Source organism: Drosophila yakuba, chromosome X (assembly GCF_016746365.2).
Source record: "Drosophila yakuba strain Tai18E2 chromosome X, Prin_Dyak_Tai18E2_2.1, whole genome shotgun sequence".
Lineage (NCBI taxonomy): Eukaryota > Metazoa > Arthropoda > Insecta > Diptera > Drosophilidae > Drosophila > Drosophila yakuba.
The window spans coordinates 2,914,547-2,931,551 of NC_052526.2; the positions used below are offsets into that span (position 1 = coordinate 2,914,547).

General features: G+C 45.1%; 5 protein-coding genes and 1 long non-coding RNA gene across 7 annotated transcripts; 3 read left to right on the forward strand and 3 right to left on the reverse strand.

The window, feature by feature from the left end:
* Positions 1 to 34: 34 nt before the first annotated feature.
* LOC6524105 (MAP kinase-activated protein kinase 2) lies at positions 35 to 4,273 on the forward strand. The gene is made up of 4 exons (XM_015190011.3): positions 35 to 183; positions 1,609 to 2,189; positions 2,639 to 3,054; positions 3,397 to 4,273. Exons 2-4 carry the CDS (start codon positions 1,631 to 1,633, stop codon positions 3,499 to 3,501), a joined length of 1,080 nt encoding a protein of 359 aa, XP_015045497.1. The 5' UTR covers positions 35 to 183; positions 1,609 to 1,630; the 3' UTR covers positions 3,502 to 4,273.
* A 182-nt stretch (positions 4,274 to 4,455) lies between these two features.
* LOC6524106 (N-acylneuraminate-9-phosphatase) lies at positions 4,456 to 8,727 on the reverse strand. The gene is made up of 3 exons (XM_002099934.3): positions 8,159 to 8,727; positions 5,913 to 6,398; positions 4,456 to 5,855 (listed from the first exon to the last, which is right to left on the reverse strand). Exons 1-3 carry the CDS (start codon positions 8,306 to 8,308, stop codon positions 5,439 to 5,441), a joined length of 1,053 nt encoding a protein of 350 aa, XP_002099970.1. The 5' UTR covers positions 8,309 to 8,727; the 3' UTR covers positions 4,456 to 5,438.
* A 653-nt stretch (positions 8,728 to 9,380) lies between these two features.
* LOC6524107 (protein lin-52 homolog) lies at positions 9,381 to 10,338 on the forward strand. The gene is made up of 4 exons (XM_002099935.3): positions 9,381 to 9,538; positions 9,594 to 9,767; positions 9,842 to 9,946; positions 10,013 to 10,338. The coding sequence occupies exons 1-4, from the start codon at positions 9,499 to 9,501 to the stop codon at positions 10,165 to 10,167; spliced, it is 474 nt and encodes a 157-aa protein (XP_002099971.1). The 5' UTR covers positions 9,381 to 9,498; the 3' UTR covers positions 10,168 to 10,338.
* LOC6524108 (general transcriptional corepressor trfA) lies at positions 10,327 to 11,911 on the reverse strand. Of its 2 annotated transcripts, none has more exons than XM_002099936.3 (2): positions 11,556 to 11,911; positions 10,327 to 11,456 (listed from the first exon to the last, which is right to left on the reverse strand). In XM_002099936.3, exon 2 carries the CDS (start codon positions 11,449 to 11,451, stop codon positions 10,708 to 10,710), a length of 744 nt encoding a protein of 247 aa, XP_002099972.1. In that variant the 5' UTR covers positions 11,452 to 11,456; positions 11,556 to 11,911; the 3' UTR covers positions 10,327 to 10,707. The 2 variants fall into 2 exon arrangements, with proteins under 2 accessions (XP_002099972.1, XP_015045498.1); XM_015190012.3 differs by having other exon boundaries at positions 11,632 to 11,887.
* A 159-nt stretch (positions 11,912 to 12,070) lies between these two features.
* On the forward strand, positions 12,071 to 13,248 carry LOC120321102. Its single transcript, XR_005560655.2, has 2 exons — positions 12,071 to 12,342; positions 12,764 to 13,248. It is a non-coding gene; the product is annotated as an uncharacterized LOC120321102 (long non-coding RNA).
* Positions 12,496 to 16,457, reverse strand: LOC6524109 (regulator of telomere elongation helicase 1 homolog). The gene is made up of 7 exons (XM_002099937.4): positions 15,343 to 16,457; positions 14,736 to 15,283; positions 13,865 to 14,528; positions 13,661 to 13,803; positions 13,271 to 13,400; positions 12,984 to 13,193; positions 12,496 to 12,925 (listed from the first exon to the last, which is right to left on the reverse strand). Exons 1-7 carry the CDS (start codon positions 16,390 to 16,392, stop codon positions 12,713 to 12,715), a joined length of 2,958 nt encoding a protein of 985 aa, XP_002099973.1. The 5' UTR covers positions 16,393 to 16,457; the 3' UTR covers positions 12,496 to 12,712.
* Positions 16,458 to 17,005: the final 548 nt, after the last annotated feature.

A 17,005-nucleotide genomic window follows, 5' to 3' on the forward strand; every position in this document is an offset into this window, starting at 1 on the left:
ATCGAACAAGCCTTATGACTGGCATACTAAGATTTGTGCATTGCAGTGGAATTATAGTATAGTATTTTCCATTCAGTGCCGCCTGGTCACACCGCGAAGCATTTACAAATAAATTCCCTGGTTGTGTAGTTGTTCTTTTTTTTTCGTTCCGTTACATAGCACGCTAAAATAAATATCCGAAAGGTAAATACGATCAGCTGAACAGCAGGTGATAATGCGGGATATATATCCGGGCGGATAAGATAAAATCGCTGCGCGTGGCCAGGAAAAATCTGGGCCACCTGAAAACGATCGAAAAGCGATAACAAGATAAAAAAAACGTACTGGCGTGTACAGTGAAAACCAGAAAGCTAGGAAATACTAGTTAAACAGTGGGAAAACATGACGCATTGTTTGCATTTGTATGGACGTTCGACAGTGTGTGTCTGTGTGCGTGCGCGGGCTTCTCGGTGTGAGTGCGGTGTGTGTGCATGTGGACAGTAAAATAAACCAACGCGTTAATTAACCAATTTTACGGGAAGCTAAAAAAACAGTAGTTTTATTCTCCGCCAATGCGTAATGTGCTCGAAATAAACAAAAACCGAATGTACCAATTATTTCATCAGCAGTGCGGCACGCACACAAATGCACTTAGCCCACAGCCGTGTATCGATATTAGCGATTACCGATAACGCGTCCAACATATGCAATTACCATCGTTTTCCTGTTTTCCCCGTTATAAAAAAAAAAAAAACATTGTATAACGTTTTTTCCCCGGAAAAACAGAAAGAAAAAGAAACCACGAAAATATGCAGCGACTGTGGGCTTAACTAGCCACCCCACCCCACTTCCTCCGCCCCCAGATTTTTTTTTGATATTTGTTTTTTCTGCCTTTCTGTAAGTTCATTTGCATGCAATTTGAATCGAGTCGAGATCGAAGCTCTTCGAGGTTCTCGGATCTCCATATTCTGTATTTAAGGCTGGAGAACTGAATAGCGCACTTCTTATTCTCGCTTCGTACACGCCGAAGAACAATATACACTCCATATAGATCTTTACTATATTTCTCGATCCAACCAGTTAATTAAATCAACAAATAAACACATTTTTCTCGATGTACTTCCGCCTAATTAGTTTTATTATTGTTATCCAGGGATTTACTTTCTAAAGAAGCAGTGGAAAAGTAGTGCGGGAATCCCCTTATAATTCCCACGGCAGACTATATAGCACGTAATTAAAAGGCCCAATTGATATACACCCATCTTAACTGAACTTTACATTTATAGCAACAATGGGTTTTACGAAAGATAATAATTAAATATAATTTATTGTTCCCCAAGAGGCCCGACCCTCAATGAACGCGTAAATCGTTAAGCAAATAAGTTGCCCATAAATTGTTAACCAAAATTGGCTTGCCATTCGCCATTAAAATGAAAAGAAGCGCCTCGAAATAAATTAATTATTTAAGACTTTGTTTAATTGCACAAGTACAAAGTTAGTTAGGCATGGAATTATAATTGTATTATTTAGTATTAAAACAAGACTTTAAAATGATTTAAATGCATACAATTCAGACGCCTGATCATCAAACTTAACTGACTATATATATATATCCCCCTATTTTTTCAGTTAGAGATCAGCCGATTCCAGAATGCTTTCGCTGCAAAACCAACGGCAACCGAAGACCACACCTCTGGTGGACGAGTACGAGATCTCGGACACGGTACTGGGCCTGGGGATCAATGGAAAGGTGGTGCAGTGCACCCACCGCCGCACCAAACAGAACTATGCCCTCAAGGTGCTGCTGGACAATGAGAAGGCGCGTCGCGAGGTAGATCTGCATTGGCGACTCAGCGGATGCCGGCACATTGTGAACATTATCGATGTCTACGAGAACACCTATAGCGGCAGGAAGTGCCTTCTGGTGGTCATGGAGTGCATGGAGGGCGGCGAACTCTTCCAGAGGATCCAGGACAAGGCCGATGGCGCCTTCACGGAACGGGAGGCGGCCCAGATAATGCACGAGATCTGCTCGGCGGTAGACTATCTGCACAGTCGCGACATTGCACACCGCGATCTCAAGCCGGAGAACTTGCTGTACACCACCTCTCAACCGAATGCGATCCTAAAACTGACGGACTTTGGCTTCGCCAAGGAGACATTCAGCAATGACAAGCTGCAGACGCCCTGCTACACTCCTTATTACGTGGGTTAGTGCCTTTCGAAGGAATTGTCATCATCAGCTAGTTGCTAGTTAACAAAAAATTTCTCTATAATTGTTAAAATCCGCTGTTTACCTACGCTAAACTATGGCATGGCATTTTGGGGCCGGAAACTGCATGACGGGCATTTGAATTATTGACTTAATTATACACCACACAGCTGATAGTAAAATGAGTTTTTAGGTAGCTTACCAGAGGTTTTTTACTTGCACCCGTCTCACATAACTTATTGAGTGAACTTTCTCTATAATTTCTATAAATCAATTCAGCCTTGTTCTCAATCTCGTTGCAAAAGTGCGACCGACTTAATTTGCAATAAAACGGAAAGTAAGGTTGCGAATATATCGGGGGATTTAGTTCTCATTCCACTGCTAAATAAGTATTTGTTACTTCTGCGTAGTTCCCTTGCCATTTTAATGATAATGTTCATTTTGCAGCTCCTGAAGTCCTGGGCCCGGAGAAGTACGACAAGAGCTGCGACATCTGGTCGCTGGGCGTGGTGATGTACATCATAATGTGCGGATTCCCGCCGTTCTACAGCAACCATGGCCTGGCCATTTCGCCCGGCATGAAGAAGCGCATTCGCACCGGCCAGTATGACTTTCCCGATCCGGAGTGGACGAATGTGAGCCCAGCGGCAAAGGACCTGATCAAGGGCATGCTGAACGTGGATCCCAGCAAGCGTCTGCGCATCCAGGACGTCATTCGCAACAACTGGATTGCCCAGTACAATGCCGTACCACAGACACCGCTCTGCACGGGTCGCATGCTGAAGGAGAGCGAGGAAACCTGGCCGGAGGTGCAGGAGGAGATGATGCGCTCGCTGGCCACTATGCGCGTGGATTACGATCAGGTGGGTCATCCGCATGGCTAACATGACAATGTAGGCCAATGTATCTTGCCATTGTTTTGTCTGCAGGATAAATCTCGATGCGAGTCTGAATTTTTCCATTCTATTATATAACATTACGCATTTGCTTTTCACCATATATTGTGTGCAGTGTTTTGTTTATACAATGGGAAAATAAATTTCAATTTTAATATGCTTAAGCAATTAGCAAGTAGACTGCCTCTTAGCCCTGTTTTGTTCCAGTCGTGAACTGCCAAGTCACTAATTATAAGAACTAACGGGAATGCTTTGATTAGTTTGATACTCTGAAAAATAAATTGTTAATTGGCCTTTTTTATTCCTCAGATGCAAATCAAGGCGCTGGACAAGTCGAACAATCCGCTGCTGACGAAGCGCAGGAAAAAGATCGAGGAGATGGAGATATATGCGGCCAATGCGACGCGCAACTAAACGACGAGGCAGCCAGAGCGACTAACACGGCCAATCCGGGAGTGAGATGGGCGTAGGACGTAGGATGGGTGAACCATCGGATTAACACTTAAGCGGATAACAATGTTGTACAATGCTTTACAAGAACGATAAATACTACTATACTACGACGACGGCAGCACCTGCTATTAACTACTACGATAATAACAACCTCTGCAAAAGAACTACAACTACAACTACAACTACTCCATGTTATATTACGTTACGTTTTCTTATTCATTTTATGTCCATTATCTATGTATAATCCATTTTCAGTAAACGGGTTCTTAGGGTATTTTGTAGTCTGAAAAGTGCTCTTTTGTAAAAGAAACTAAAAGCGTAATGCGTAAATAACAAACTTAAGTAAAGCCAAGTGCAAGCCTAGCTAGCCAGCCGAATATTCAAAATGCCTCGGTATCGCGTGAAAGTGTTTCGTTTTTCGATAAAACTTTTTTTCAAAACGTGTCATTTGTAACCGAACTATTTTTTTTACGTGTACGTGACTTTGATTATAATTATATATGTATATGTATAACCGTGTGTATATGTATGTATGGTATATGTGTGAAGAAACAATTATACAGCCAGTTGACGTTAGCATTAATCTGCGAAAGATTCAATGTTGGTTATAACTTTTATTTGCTGATTCTGCAAGCGATATACCATTTTACCGTATAGCGTATTTGTAGTCCATAAACAACAAGATCCCCACAAATAAATAAAAACAAATCAAGCTTATTTTACTATGATGAAATCCAAACATTGCTTTCATTTCAACTCCAACTGGATAACTACACGCTTTAGAAAGAGATGCCAACAAGTTGCAACTTCTGTGGGCTGGAGGGCAAAACTCTCAGCTTGATCCACTATAATCCCAGTTATCCCAGTTCAGAGGGCACAAGGTATGGTAATCCCACGGATTAAAGAAACTAGGAGTTTTGCGTTTTGCGGTGTCATTTATTTTCCATTTCCAATGATCAACAGTGCTCCGGCATATGAGCCATCTACATATATCATCAACGATGCTTTTCGCGTGGGTGCTGAACAACCTGGGGCTTGTGGGCGGGTCTGGGGCGTGGCATAGGGCGGGGTGGAGTGTGGTGGGTAAATGGGGAGGAGGTGGTGGTGGTTGCAAATAACAATTTGCCAACAGTGTGGGCCCACAGCTTCGAGAGGCCGCGATTACAATACCCGACTAAAGGCTACGACTAAGACAATAGTTAACGTTCACGTACATCCATCATCGCCATAACACCATAACTACAGATTTGTGGGTGATTCGGTTATTCGTGTCGTTTCTTTTGTATTTTGCATTTTGTTTTTTTTTTTTTGTTTTTCATCATCATTCATCAGAGTCTGAAAGAGGTTCGTGTTGAGGTTTTTTTCTGCTTTACTGTATCGTTTTTACTTTTTTCTTATTTTTTTTTCTTTGTCGCGTTTTACGTTTACCTTGACGTACTTTCAGTTGCGTGTTATATCAATTTACAAAATATGTGACAGAAAATTCGCTTAGAAAAATACATTTGGTTGCTTTCAAAGCAATGCTTTGGTTCCTGTCCTCCTCATTTGTTTTTCTATTTGTTTCGTTTGTTCCATGTACTTGTTTGCTGTAGTTTGTTTGTGTGCTCCGATGCTGTTTGCTAGCCTTAATTTTAGTCTAATGGCAGATATCGAGATTCACCGTGCTTCCGGGCTCCTCCCGCTAATAGTTGAACTTTAAATTCCTGCATTCGTTTCCAATTCTCCTGGCTCTCCATCGTCCATCGTCCATCCGTGAATATTACACCCGTTCTACGATCCTCAATCCTCTTTAGCTATAGTTTTGTAAACTGAAGGTACATTTTTCAACAATCTCTCGATCCGTATCGATCCGTATAGATCCTCTCGATCACCTAGATCCCCTAGGTCCTCTGCTCTGCCTACAGAAAACTGTCGCAGCTGTTCTCCGCCTCGCTATTGGAGCAATCCATGGCTGGAAGTGAAACGCCTCGTCGATAGAGCCACTGCCTCTGATGATGATGATGCTGCTGCAGCTGCTGGTGCTGGTGGTGGTGATGGTATCCATGGCCAGCACCCGGCACGCAACTGGCGCTGGAGCTGCTACCGCTGCCGGAGCCCTGGCCAGTGGGACTCATGTGGCTGCCACGTCTTCTGGAGGTCGACGGCGTCTCCGGCAGGGCGACGGCGTTGAGGCGCGGAAAGTACTTGTACATCTCCAGCAGGCTGCCCAACTTAACGTGCGGCTTGTACTCCACATCCAGCAGGGATTGTGCTGCCGAGCTGCTATTGCTCAGTGGCGTCCAGAAGGTGAGACCCAGCTGGGCCAAGTGACCGCCCTAAAAGAGAGATTGGTCAGTTGGTTGCGAGTACATTTGTGAATAGCCCAGACCCACCTTAATGTCGGTCTCCAGTTTGTCGCCGATCATGACGCACTCCTGCGGCTTGACATTGAGAAAGTTGCAGGCGGCATAGAAGATCTCCGGATGCGGTTTCTCCCATGGCAGATCCGATGAGACCAGCACGCAGTCGAAGTAGCCGCGCACATTCAGCTCGGCCACCTTCTCCCACTGGGCGTTCGACGGTCCGTTGGTGATGAGGGCCAGGGCGTAGCCCGCCTGGCGCATTCGCAGCAGCAGCTGGACATAATCAGCGGGCACGGCTAGGTAGCGATACCGCAGCTTCAGCCACTTGGGATAGATCTGCTCCGCCAGGTGCTTGTGGCGAGCTGGAAGGGATTCGCGCCACAGGTGAGTGCGCCACGAGTCCAGCGATGTTTGCGAGTTGTCCGGACAACGGCGGAAGGCCTTTAGAAAGTTTTGGGTGGCCTGAGTGGCATCATCTTTGCTGAACTGGTACTGACTCTCTAGAACATCCGCGAGCTGAGAACGAAATGGGTAATTGTGGCAATTTGTGTGATTACGTTACATAAATTTTAAAATATATATATATAAATAAGCTTAACCCGTGTGTTTGGTTGATATGATAATGTCATAAAAACCTTAGTAGCGATAAAACTATAAATACGCCATGACGAATTAACGACGTGATAAGTTAAGAACTCTCACGCTGTAAGAACTGTTAAAACAAAGTCAAAACTTTGGCTAACGTGAAGTTGAGATTAATAAAAGCAATTAAAAACCTATGTCTACAATCTGCAATCAAAACTATTACGTCCATAAAGTTCTCAATTAAGCGTCAGATTGTCAAACCCAATCATTCGATCAAATCTAAGCCAATTGATTAATCGAACGTAATGCCGTAATCGTTATAGCATCGTCGTACTATCTGGGAATTGATCATCAAACTGCAATTGCCGCCGGCACACATGTCGCATGAGTAATATTATATGTATATATGTATACTATATGTTATGGTTGCAATGATAGCTTGAAAATTTCCATTGGTTATCTATTTTCCGGCTTAACGACCCGATCTAATATAATAAAAGTCATTTCAATAGTAAAAATCAAGTTGGAGTCCCTGCGAATTGCCACATATACATAAATACTACTATGAACATGAGTTCCGAAATATAAATGGGTGTGGCTCCGCCCGCTAACAATTGAAAGCAACTGAATAAAGAAACTGAACTGTCTTATTAAAGGCCTTCAAACATGGCATATTGAAACGTGAACGTGATAATGAAGTTAACTATCTAAATTGGCGCAGTTTAATAGATAACGATATAATCTGGAATGCAAAAAATAAGTAAATGTACGTGACATAGAACACATTTTCAAGAATACCTTTCTCTCTTGAAGGGAAAGTGGAAATAAGATAAGATTGCTAAAATAAAGTTTAACCTTTCAAGACAGACGCAAATAGACTCAACTACAGAAAGGATCTCTGTAATAAATGATGTCAATGACCTCTGAATGTTCTTATATGTATGTACCTATTGTGAAGTGCTACCTATTATCATCACTTAACCTTTAGCTTCTCGGTGTGCCATTCAATTGTAGTCGGCAGTTTATATTTCAAAAGAAACCATTGATTTCATAAACTAACAGTTGGCCGGATAAGTTTAAGCATTTATCCTTTAATTATGGCATGGTGATCCTTTAAAGACGCTCCTTTTAACTTTTGTTGAACCCAAGTTCCCCGATTTACGACTTTTTTGCAATCGTTAACCGCCTGGAGTGCACGTATAATGATAATGCGCCTATGATAAGATCCTGTAAAGTGCCTTTGGGCATTTCGAAAAACCCAAGATTCCCAATTTCCAACGTAATGCTGGTTCTTTGTTGGTTTTATCGCGCTGACAGCCTTCTAGAGTGCATGTACCCGTGGTTATATTTAAGTTAAGACCTTGTCGAGTGCACTCAGAGTTTTTCTTTTGGGTGGGGAGGCGTTGGGGTTGGGGGATGTAAAAGGAAGGGAAGGGAAGGGAAAGGAAATCGGTACGGAACGCAAATAAACAATCGAATTTCGGGCGCGTGCTATCAGCCGAGCGTCCGGGTTTTTCGACTACGTAACAACGGGCGGGCTGCAGTGGAAAATTTTCTAGCTGCTCCGCCCGCCTGCTGCGCACTTTCACCCCTCTGGAAAAGAAACGGAAGAAACGCCAACGGATTGGGGCAGGTGGGGAGACAGAGACACAGGGAGGCTGTTTCCGTTTGGCTTGGTTAACATAGCTCACCTTTCTGATCGCCTTGGAATCGCCGGCTCGGGTGGGAATCAACGTGTTGTCCAGGTCAAAGTAAAAGGCCCTGATTTTCGCACATGTCGCATCGAAATGTGAATGTGTGGCTGTCAATTGCTTGCCGCAATGGAGTTTGCTAGCTGCCATGGGAGTCGTCGAGCGGGGGGATGGGGGTTTGGGGGGCTGTGCGTACGTGGGGGCACTGTCAGGGGGAGGGGTGATGGTAGGTGGGTGGGATGCAAACGTGGAGCAAGATCAACTTTGGTGCAATTCAATCCGCCAGCGGATATGCGATTCGAAATTTGGCGCCAAACGAAGCGAAAGGTACGAGTTGCAGCAGTGCAGCGGCACTGCAGTATTTTCCCGATTTTCCACGAGCGGACTAACAAAAGATTCCGCTTCTCGCGCGGCGAAGTTAAAACGGCAACTGAATCGAAACGAAAAAAAAAATAACGAAACGGAACGGGAGCGGTCGCAGTAAGGTCGAGAGAGGGGGTGGCGGGCCGGCGGAACAGGTGAGCGCGGGTGTATGTGTGTGTGCGTGTGAGTGCTTGTGGACCGAGTGAGAGCGGAGCAGCGACTGAAAAACTGAAAGAAAGTGGGAGCGCGCATGGTAACACAGTGGCGACCAAAAGTGTGCGCAGGCGAACAGTGTGACCAATCGCCCCCAATAAGTATCTAAAGCTTAACCAGCCACTGCGTCAATTGGGTATTAACAAGAAACTAAGATTCAGATTTTAAAATCAACCTACTTTTAAAAGTGTTGAATTTAATAACTGGCTAGACATCTGTCTCTTCTTGTTTCGCACAACTGCAGCACAGCACATGTGCTTTTTGCGGGCACATACTTTTTGGCGCCACTGTGCAAAGTGTGCCAAGTGCCGTTTGCGCGCGAGAGCGAATGAGAGTAGGCGACCTCGCGCAGAGTTGTCTCTATGCGCCGTTAAGCGACCGTGAGCGGAAAAGAGAGCACGATAGAGGTCGCGGGAGGGTCCCATTGCTTTGCTAAGACGCCTGCTCTTCACTCTCAATTTGAAATGAATCCAAGGCTCGCTAATTTCCTCATTGTTTTGCAATTTATTTTTAAATTCTAAAAATAAAACCAGGAAAAGCAACAACAACAGTTCTTTGTTTACCAAAAATATAAGTTGTTTTATACTTCCTGGTGCTTTATAGCACTGGCCTGGCGGTTAATCGATAGTCTTCGATAGTCATTGTTAAAAATGGCAACGCTTTGCTTTCTTTTAACGAGGTGGCAAGTGATTAGCCCACGGATTTTTTGTGCATCTTTCTGTGTTCTTTTTATTCGTTTTGGGAGTTTTTAAAAATTTTCAGCGATGAGCAACGCAGAGGCAACTACGGATTTATATTCCACAGGTGAGTGAATATTAAAACAACCCGAAAGGTGTAATACAACGAGATTTTCTTGTAGAAACCATTCTGAAAGCAGCGGACGAGGAAGTGGAGAAGGCTTCAGCGGCCAGTAGGAGCAGGTTATCGGCCGAAGAGAAGAACCCGGATGGCAAGGAGCAGGCGGTAACGCCGGAGGACGAGCTTATCTCCATGGAAACGCTGCGCCCCTCGCCTGTCCAATGGCCGGAGCGATGTGAGTGTAGACAACGTGAGCACCCAGAAGTTGGCGCCATTTTTAACGCCTACTTTTCGTTTCTTTTGGTCCAGTTCCCGGAATGGACGAGTTCCTCACCATGAGCGACACGCCGATCTACACGCGCAGCACGGACTACGCCAACAATCTGACAATGGAGGACATGGCCAAAATCAATCGTATGTATATATATTGTGTATATATATGTATTGCGGCATATTCATTACATACTTTTGTTTTTTCAGAACTAGCCCAGCTCACTCCCGAGCAGCTGATCGAGAATATAAAGTCAATGCATGATGAAATTTACCAGCTGGGACTGCGTGAGGCAAAGGAGATGACTCGTGGTAAGCTGCTGGGCATCTTTGACCGGGATCGCGTTCCTAAGCGGCAGCCATGAGGCAGGATGACTGGGTGATCCCTGGAAATGGGACTGCCAAGGATCTCTTTGAAGTCGAATTAGGAACATAGGCGTAGTTTCATAGTGTACATAGTTCTATTTTTATAGTGCGTTATGCGAGTTGTGAATGTATCGCAATTTTACAAAGATAAATAGGCGTTTGAACAGTAACTAACGTTTATTTCCATTAAAGCATTTTGGGTCCTACGTCGCTTGTATTACAGATACATTTGAGGAGTCGAAGGAGAGATGAAGTTGAAGGATTGCCAAGGAATGCAGAAGGATCAGAAGTTTTGGAGAAGGCACAGTAGATTTCGCTATGCAGGGACATTAACGCAACAAATAACTCTGTCTATGTGGGATTGGATGGATCGGTTACTCTAGTGCCTTCTATTTATACTTAACTAAATGCTTTCATTCAGATTTATATAGTAGCCTTTCCCATGATCCATCCCAATGTGGGAAAGTGTGTTGGTGCTGATGGTGTGATTACATGCTGTTTCCCGTGAATATATTCTGCCTAACTTGCATCAATTCCCATTACTCCTGCCATTGCATTCCGAATCGCTGCTCAAAGGTGATCCGGTTAAAGACGCCCGCATCGGCCAGCTGCAAGGGATCGGTGTAGTACGCAAAACGCCGTATATCCAGCATGGCCAGGTCGAACATTTGCTTCCAACTGGTCAAATCCGTGACGCTCATGTGGATCGGCAGCTGGGGATCCGGTATATCGATGGCTGCCTGCAGTCGGTCAAAAGCCTCGGCAATTGGTCCCACCGACAAATTAACCCAGTACTCCGCTGGAAAGCGCTTGTTCTCGCAGAACGGCGCTCCCTTGCGCATGATGAAGACCAGCATGAGTATCTCATAGCGCTCGGAGCTCTCATAAAAGCGCTTGGTTCGGGTCTTCTCCACGAAATCGATGAGAAGGATCAGAGGCGTGTAGTTCTGGAGGTGCATCAATAGCTCCCGATCTGTCCAAAGGTAACGACCACCTTTGACGGTCAGCAGGCTCATGTTGCTGGCGAGTTGTTGATGCTGCTGCTGCTGTTGCTGCTGGTGGTGTTGCTGCTGATGCTGCTGCTGGTGCTGCTGTTGCTGCTGAAGGTGTTGCTGTTGGTGTTGCTGCTGCTGCTGCTGCTGGTGGTGTTGTTGCTGCTGCTGCTGTTGCTGGTGGTGAATGCCGCCGGCGGATGGGGCTGGAGTTCCGGTACTCGATGCAACCTGGCTGGGCATGGCGACCACAATGCCCGTCTGTCTCTGGCAGCCAATCTCCTCCACCATGTGCGCTGCGATGACGACAAAATGCAATTAAGGCAAGTGCCTAAACCAGGCCAAGGTCGCTGCGTGGGCCGAGCACCCAGCCACCCCCAACCCACCCTTATTACTTGTTGCAAATAGCGAGCAGTAAACAGCAGCAAACGAGCAGCAAGTCAAAGGCTACGGCAATTGCAATCGACTTACTGCGTGCCCCAATCAAAGCGGCGGAAATTTAATGAGGCGGATGGATCGGGAACGGGTCTTTTGCGGGCCTGCACTTGGATCGGAGGTACGACTCTGGCCCCAACAGCAATGGGCTATCTCCTCCGGCAGCTCTGCGTGTGTGCCGTGCGCCCTGGACGATTGTTGCCACGCGAGTGCCTCCCCAAGTCCGAAGTCGGAGCCTCTCGGACCCGCATTCTCGTTGCACTCGGTCTCAGTTTTCGGACTCGGTTGCGCCAGCCGATGGCCATGTGGATGTGCATTATAGGGTCTCGGCCCGTTTGGCAATGAACTTATTGGATGCGTTCTGCGCTGGCTGCGTTTCGCAGATTTGTTACCAAGCAAGCTGCCAACTCTAAAATGTATGTCCCCAAGCGATGGATTCAAAAATAAATGCGAAAAACATATACACATATATACATACATATATAGCTTATAAAAATAAAGAATTTCATGTTTAAGTTAAAAAAATCAAGACAAGAACATGCTTAAACTTTAACAAAATATTTATACGTACCTACATATAATTAGGCAAATTGAGGTTGCATTTAAATAAGAGTTGTAAGATTTCAAGAGTTTTAAGCACCCTGTTCCATTCACCTTTGATTTGATTGAAAGCTTATTAAAGCTCATCAGCTTATCAGCAAACGAAATCGAAGTTTTGATGAGCGTGGTTTTAAATTTCCAATAAAGGTAAACTGTTGACTTAAATCCACCTTGAGCGGTAAATAAGTAAACAGATTGGGGAAACGGAAAGCGAAATTCGTTTGTAAACGATTTGGAGTAACTACATTTGCATTTAATAAGGCCTCATATTTTCCCACAAATTAATAAACAATATCATGATTAATGTATAATTTTTAATACTAATATACAGAAATACGAATATTATTAATGTACACTAATGCATAGCATCGGGTATTATAACTAGTCTTAGTAGAATTATACACGCCCCACTAAATAGTAACAAAAATTTACAGCCAGGGTCAAAATATTTGAAAAAAAGATATCCTTGGGATGACTTAGCTTAAAAACTCTTTTATATAAATGCCTAAAACTTTTGTTAAAGTTTGCCCACCTTCTGATCGAACTCGTCCTTGTGCTCATTCTTTAGGTACTTCCGCATCCCGACGAGCATGTAGCGCACTTTGGGCGCGGATAGGACATCCAGGAGTATGACCATCAGGGCCTGAAAGCTCTCATAGGTGCCATCTTTATACTCCAGCAGAGCCTTGCCAAAGCGGCGGAATTGATCCTGGGTGACCAGACTGCGTAGCTGCAATGTAAGGTATATAATTAACAGCAGTATGAAAGAAATTTCCAATGTATCCCACCTCTCGGAGAAAATCGGCCCTTTCCGCAGGTGCCTCCTTAACTTGCGAACTGCTTGGCTCCACCTTGATGTTCTCCACCAGCTTATATCGCTTCTTTGACACCTGACTGGAGGATTCCGGCTGCGTCGGCGAGCTTCGCTCCCGCTTGTGAATCTTCACCATGCCAGAGGAGCCACTTTTACTATCCATGCAGCAGTTAAAATCGATACTCTAGAAAGGGGAAAACAATTCCGTAGGAACTAAATAAACACAAAGTAAAAGTAGATTCGTGGGAATCTCGTGTTTACCGAGACATTTGAGTCGAGTCGACTCATAAAGTCCATGGCATTGGGCGCCGCACCACCCAGTTTTCGTCCAGCGGCGCTGGCATAATCGGCGGGTGTCCATGTCTTTATGGAATTGGCCATCTCCACTTTGCTACAAAGAAAAATAATAAATATTTCAAAGAGTCAATACAAGAGGAAAGACAAACAAAAGTTTATTTACCCTTGCAGTGATGGCAAATGACCACTGAAAATGGCTTAAAACTTTTCACTTAAACCTTTTGAAATCGGATTTCGCCATTATAAATCTCAAAACTTCATAGACTAAAATGTTTTCGTACTAAAATCCGATTTAGTAATTACAATGCAATCTATTAAGCTGATAAGCGTGATCTTAGATCGCAGGTTACGTACATGGCGGATTCATTGGCCGATTTGAAGGTGGCATTGGAACCAGGCTCCCGTTTCACTTTTGGAATGGCGGCTATGGGTTCATTCTCTGTCTTGCAGACGGTCTCCAAAGGCGAATCCGTTTCCCTCTCGTCCGGTAGCTTCATCTGAAGATTGGAAAGAATTGTATCACAAATTGTGAAAAATTCAAGAACATCATAGACTCACATTGGCCTCGGCATTCTTGAAGAACTGACGCAGTTCCCGGACGATGGGACCAAAGGGTGAGCACTGTGGCCGGTCGCCCAGGTGACCCCGAATCCATTTGGACAGCTGCTGGACCTGGGAGGCGTCCTTGAACCGCGAATCACAGAGCAGAATGGCACCATAATCGTTGCGATGCCGGATTACACGACCGATGGCTTGATTGACTGCCCTCGTGGCATCTAGATTGTACCATTCCTGACCACTTAACAGCTGATTCTCGCGCGTCCTATTCGCCTCCAGATAGCGACGTTTCAGTATCACCTTGGGATCTTTTAGCGGCGGGAATGGCAGACCCGTAATAATCACCGCCCGGCCATTGCGATCAGCAAAGTCCAGACCTTCGGAGACTTTGCCGCGACAAACAGCCATGAATACGGCACCCTTGGAGTCGCGTATCGCCTGGTAGAACTCCTCCATCGTGCTGGTGAACTGATCCTTGCTCCGCGGCTCCAGAAATATCGGTTTCTTGACCGATATGTCTGCCCACAATCCACTGGCCTGCCACGCATCCACGCACTTGTTCAACATGGGATACGATGGGAAAAAGACAAGGAGGCCGTCGGGTACTATCCGCGATACATTCAGAATTGTCTGTCCCAGGGAGCTGATGTACTTGGGATTATCACTGCAGAAGAAGAAAGAAGGTAGATACCAAAAGTATGTTTATTACTAAAATTCATTTGCTTAACATTAGGAAATTGATACGTTGGCATTCCGTAAAGTTATGATATGATTCACCTGCAACAGAAGTGATTTATGTTTGGCCCAAATTGTTTATTTACTCATGGCATTGCCCATAAACAAATAAGCTTTTGGTGTGAATAATGCTTACCGGTTCGCGTAGTTCGATATCAGCTGCTGTCGATCGGGTCCAGTGCCGATGATCTTGACATAAACCTGCGACTGGTCGACGATGTGGGGATTCTCCAGATGCTGTGCCACCGGAATAGCAAGTTCGGCGATCAGCGGCTTGAGAGGAGCCAGCGTGCCGCTCGTCAGGATTACGCTGCGCACTTGGGTGTTTAGCAGTTGTTCCATTCCGAAGCCAGGATTAAAGCACCAGAAGTTGATGATTTTGGCGACCTTAATTGAGCCAGTCGCTGCTGCAATCGTTCCCTTGCCCAGCCAACCACCGTGCTGTTTACCACCCTGCTGCTTTCCGTGTCCCTGCTTAACCTCCTCCAACTGCACATGCACCTTAAAGCTTGCGTACACCTTGCTCATCACATCCTCCTTGTTGGCAAACACAATTGTCAGCAGATCGCTGAGCATCGTAAAGGTGCCGCCCTTGCGGATGGTCATCTGCTGGGAGGCCACAAGGAGGTACTGCACCAGTTTGTCCAGCAGGGATACTATTGTGGCAACGTTGCCGTAGGTGAACTAAAATAAAGGAAGTTTCAGTAAGCCTCAACAATACTTAAAGATTCAGTGCATCTTACATTCGCCTTGCCAAGCAGTTCGTACATCATGGAGGCGGGAAAGGTTGTTCCTTCGACGGCGTTTTCCACAACGACGGCATCGATGGCCTTCTCAAACTCGAGCAGCATCTCCTTAAGCAACGTAAGGTCATCCAAGGTGAAGTCTTTTGGCTCATCCCCGCCCATGTCTTGCGACTCGCCGCTCGCAAAGACTTGCATGATATGCGTGACGTCCTCGATGGCCATAGCCACATCAGAGGACTTAATCTGCACCGAAGCGGACTCCTCGCAGATCTTCTCGATGTTGTGTGCCTCGTCCAGAATTACAATGGTGTTGCCCAGTTCAATTTTGTTGGCCTTGCGAGCCTTGGGATCGAGTAGATAGTTATAGGGCATGAAGGTGATATCCGCTTGAGGAACCAACTCCCGAGATGCAAAGTAGGGACATATCTTTAGGCGCTGGCCCACCTTGACCAGGTCCTCAATGTCCATGATGGAGGGTCCGCGCAGATCTGGATGATCCTTTCGCGACTCCACGCGCATTTGAAATGAACAGGTCTTGGAGTGCACCCGTAGCTTGCACATGTTGGTCTTGTTGGAGTTCCCCTGCTCCCTCATGACCTCCGGATGAATGCATAACTGATCGCGGGAGCCCAGTACCACGGATCGCATGTTGGCGTACGCCGTCCTCTTGAGTTCCCGCATCGCCTGGGTCAACTGGGAGTGGGTACGCGACGCGTAAATGACCTTGGGCACGCCCCAGTTATTCGCACGACCCATGGTCTTGGCCAGCTCGGACAGGTCTCCCCCAGCTGCTCCTCCTCCAAGACCAGTAAAATCGGCCTTCTCCATTTTGACCATCTGCTGTTGGTGCTCCGATTGCCTTGTGCGGATCCAGGCCAACGATGAGCACAGCAAACTTAGCGTCTTGCCCGTACCGGTTGGCGATTCCAGGACTCCATTCGTGCCATCGCGAAGACACTGGATCACCTTCTCCATGTACGCCCGCTGAACCGGATAAGGCTCAAACGGGAAGTGCACCGGAATGCCAGCGATCAGGCTTTCCGGCATTATTTTTAATAATACTATTTATTTACTTGTTTACGCGCCAAAACGTAGTGAACATGTGTTCGTTGCTCGATAACGATACCTGTATGTGTGGTGAACAGTTATCGCTATCGATAGAGTACGGTGGACTCTGATTAAATAATATTTTATTAGGTCATCTTGAACTCCGAGTCCAATGTTTTGCAGTAACAAATAACACATGTATTTGTTCTTAGCTCACTAATTTATTTAATTAGTAACTAAATAGGATATAGTATATCGGTATTATCTACTCTACAGTAATGAAAACATAAATACAGTATTAGCATTCGAGGGACTACTATAGTTGTGATGCTGTATATTTTGATCAAAAATTAACCATAACATTTTAAGTAAAATCTTTTGTTTTTAATAGTAATGAAAACATATGCAGTATTAGCATTCGAGGTACTACTATAGTTGTGATGTTGTATATTTTGATCAAGGATTAACTATCACATTTTAAGTAAAATCTTTTGGTTTCAATAGTAACGAAAAAATGTGCAGTATTAGCATTCGAGGGACTACTATTGTTGTGATGCTGTTTATTTAGATCACGAATTAACCAACACATCTTAAGTAAATGTTATTTATATAA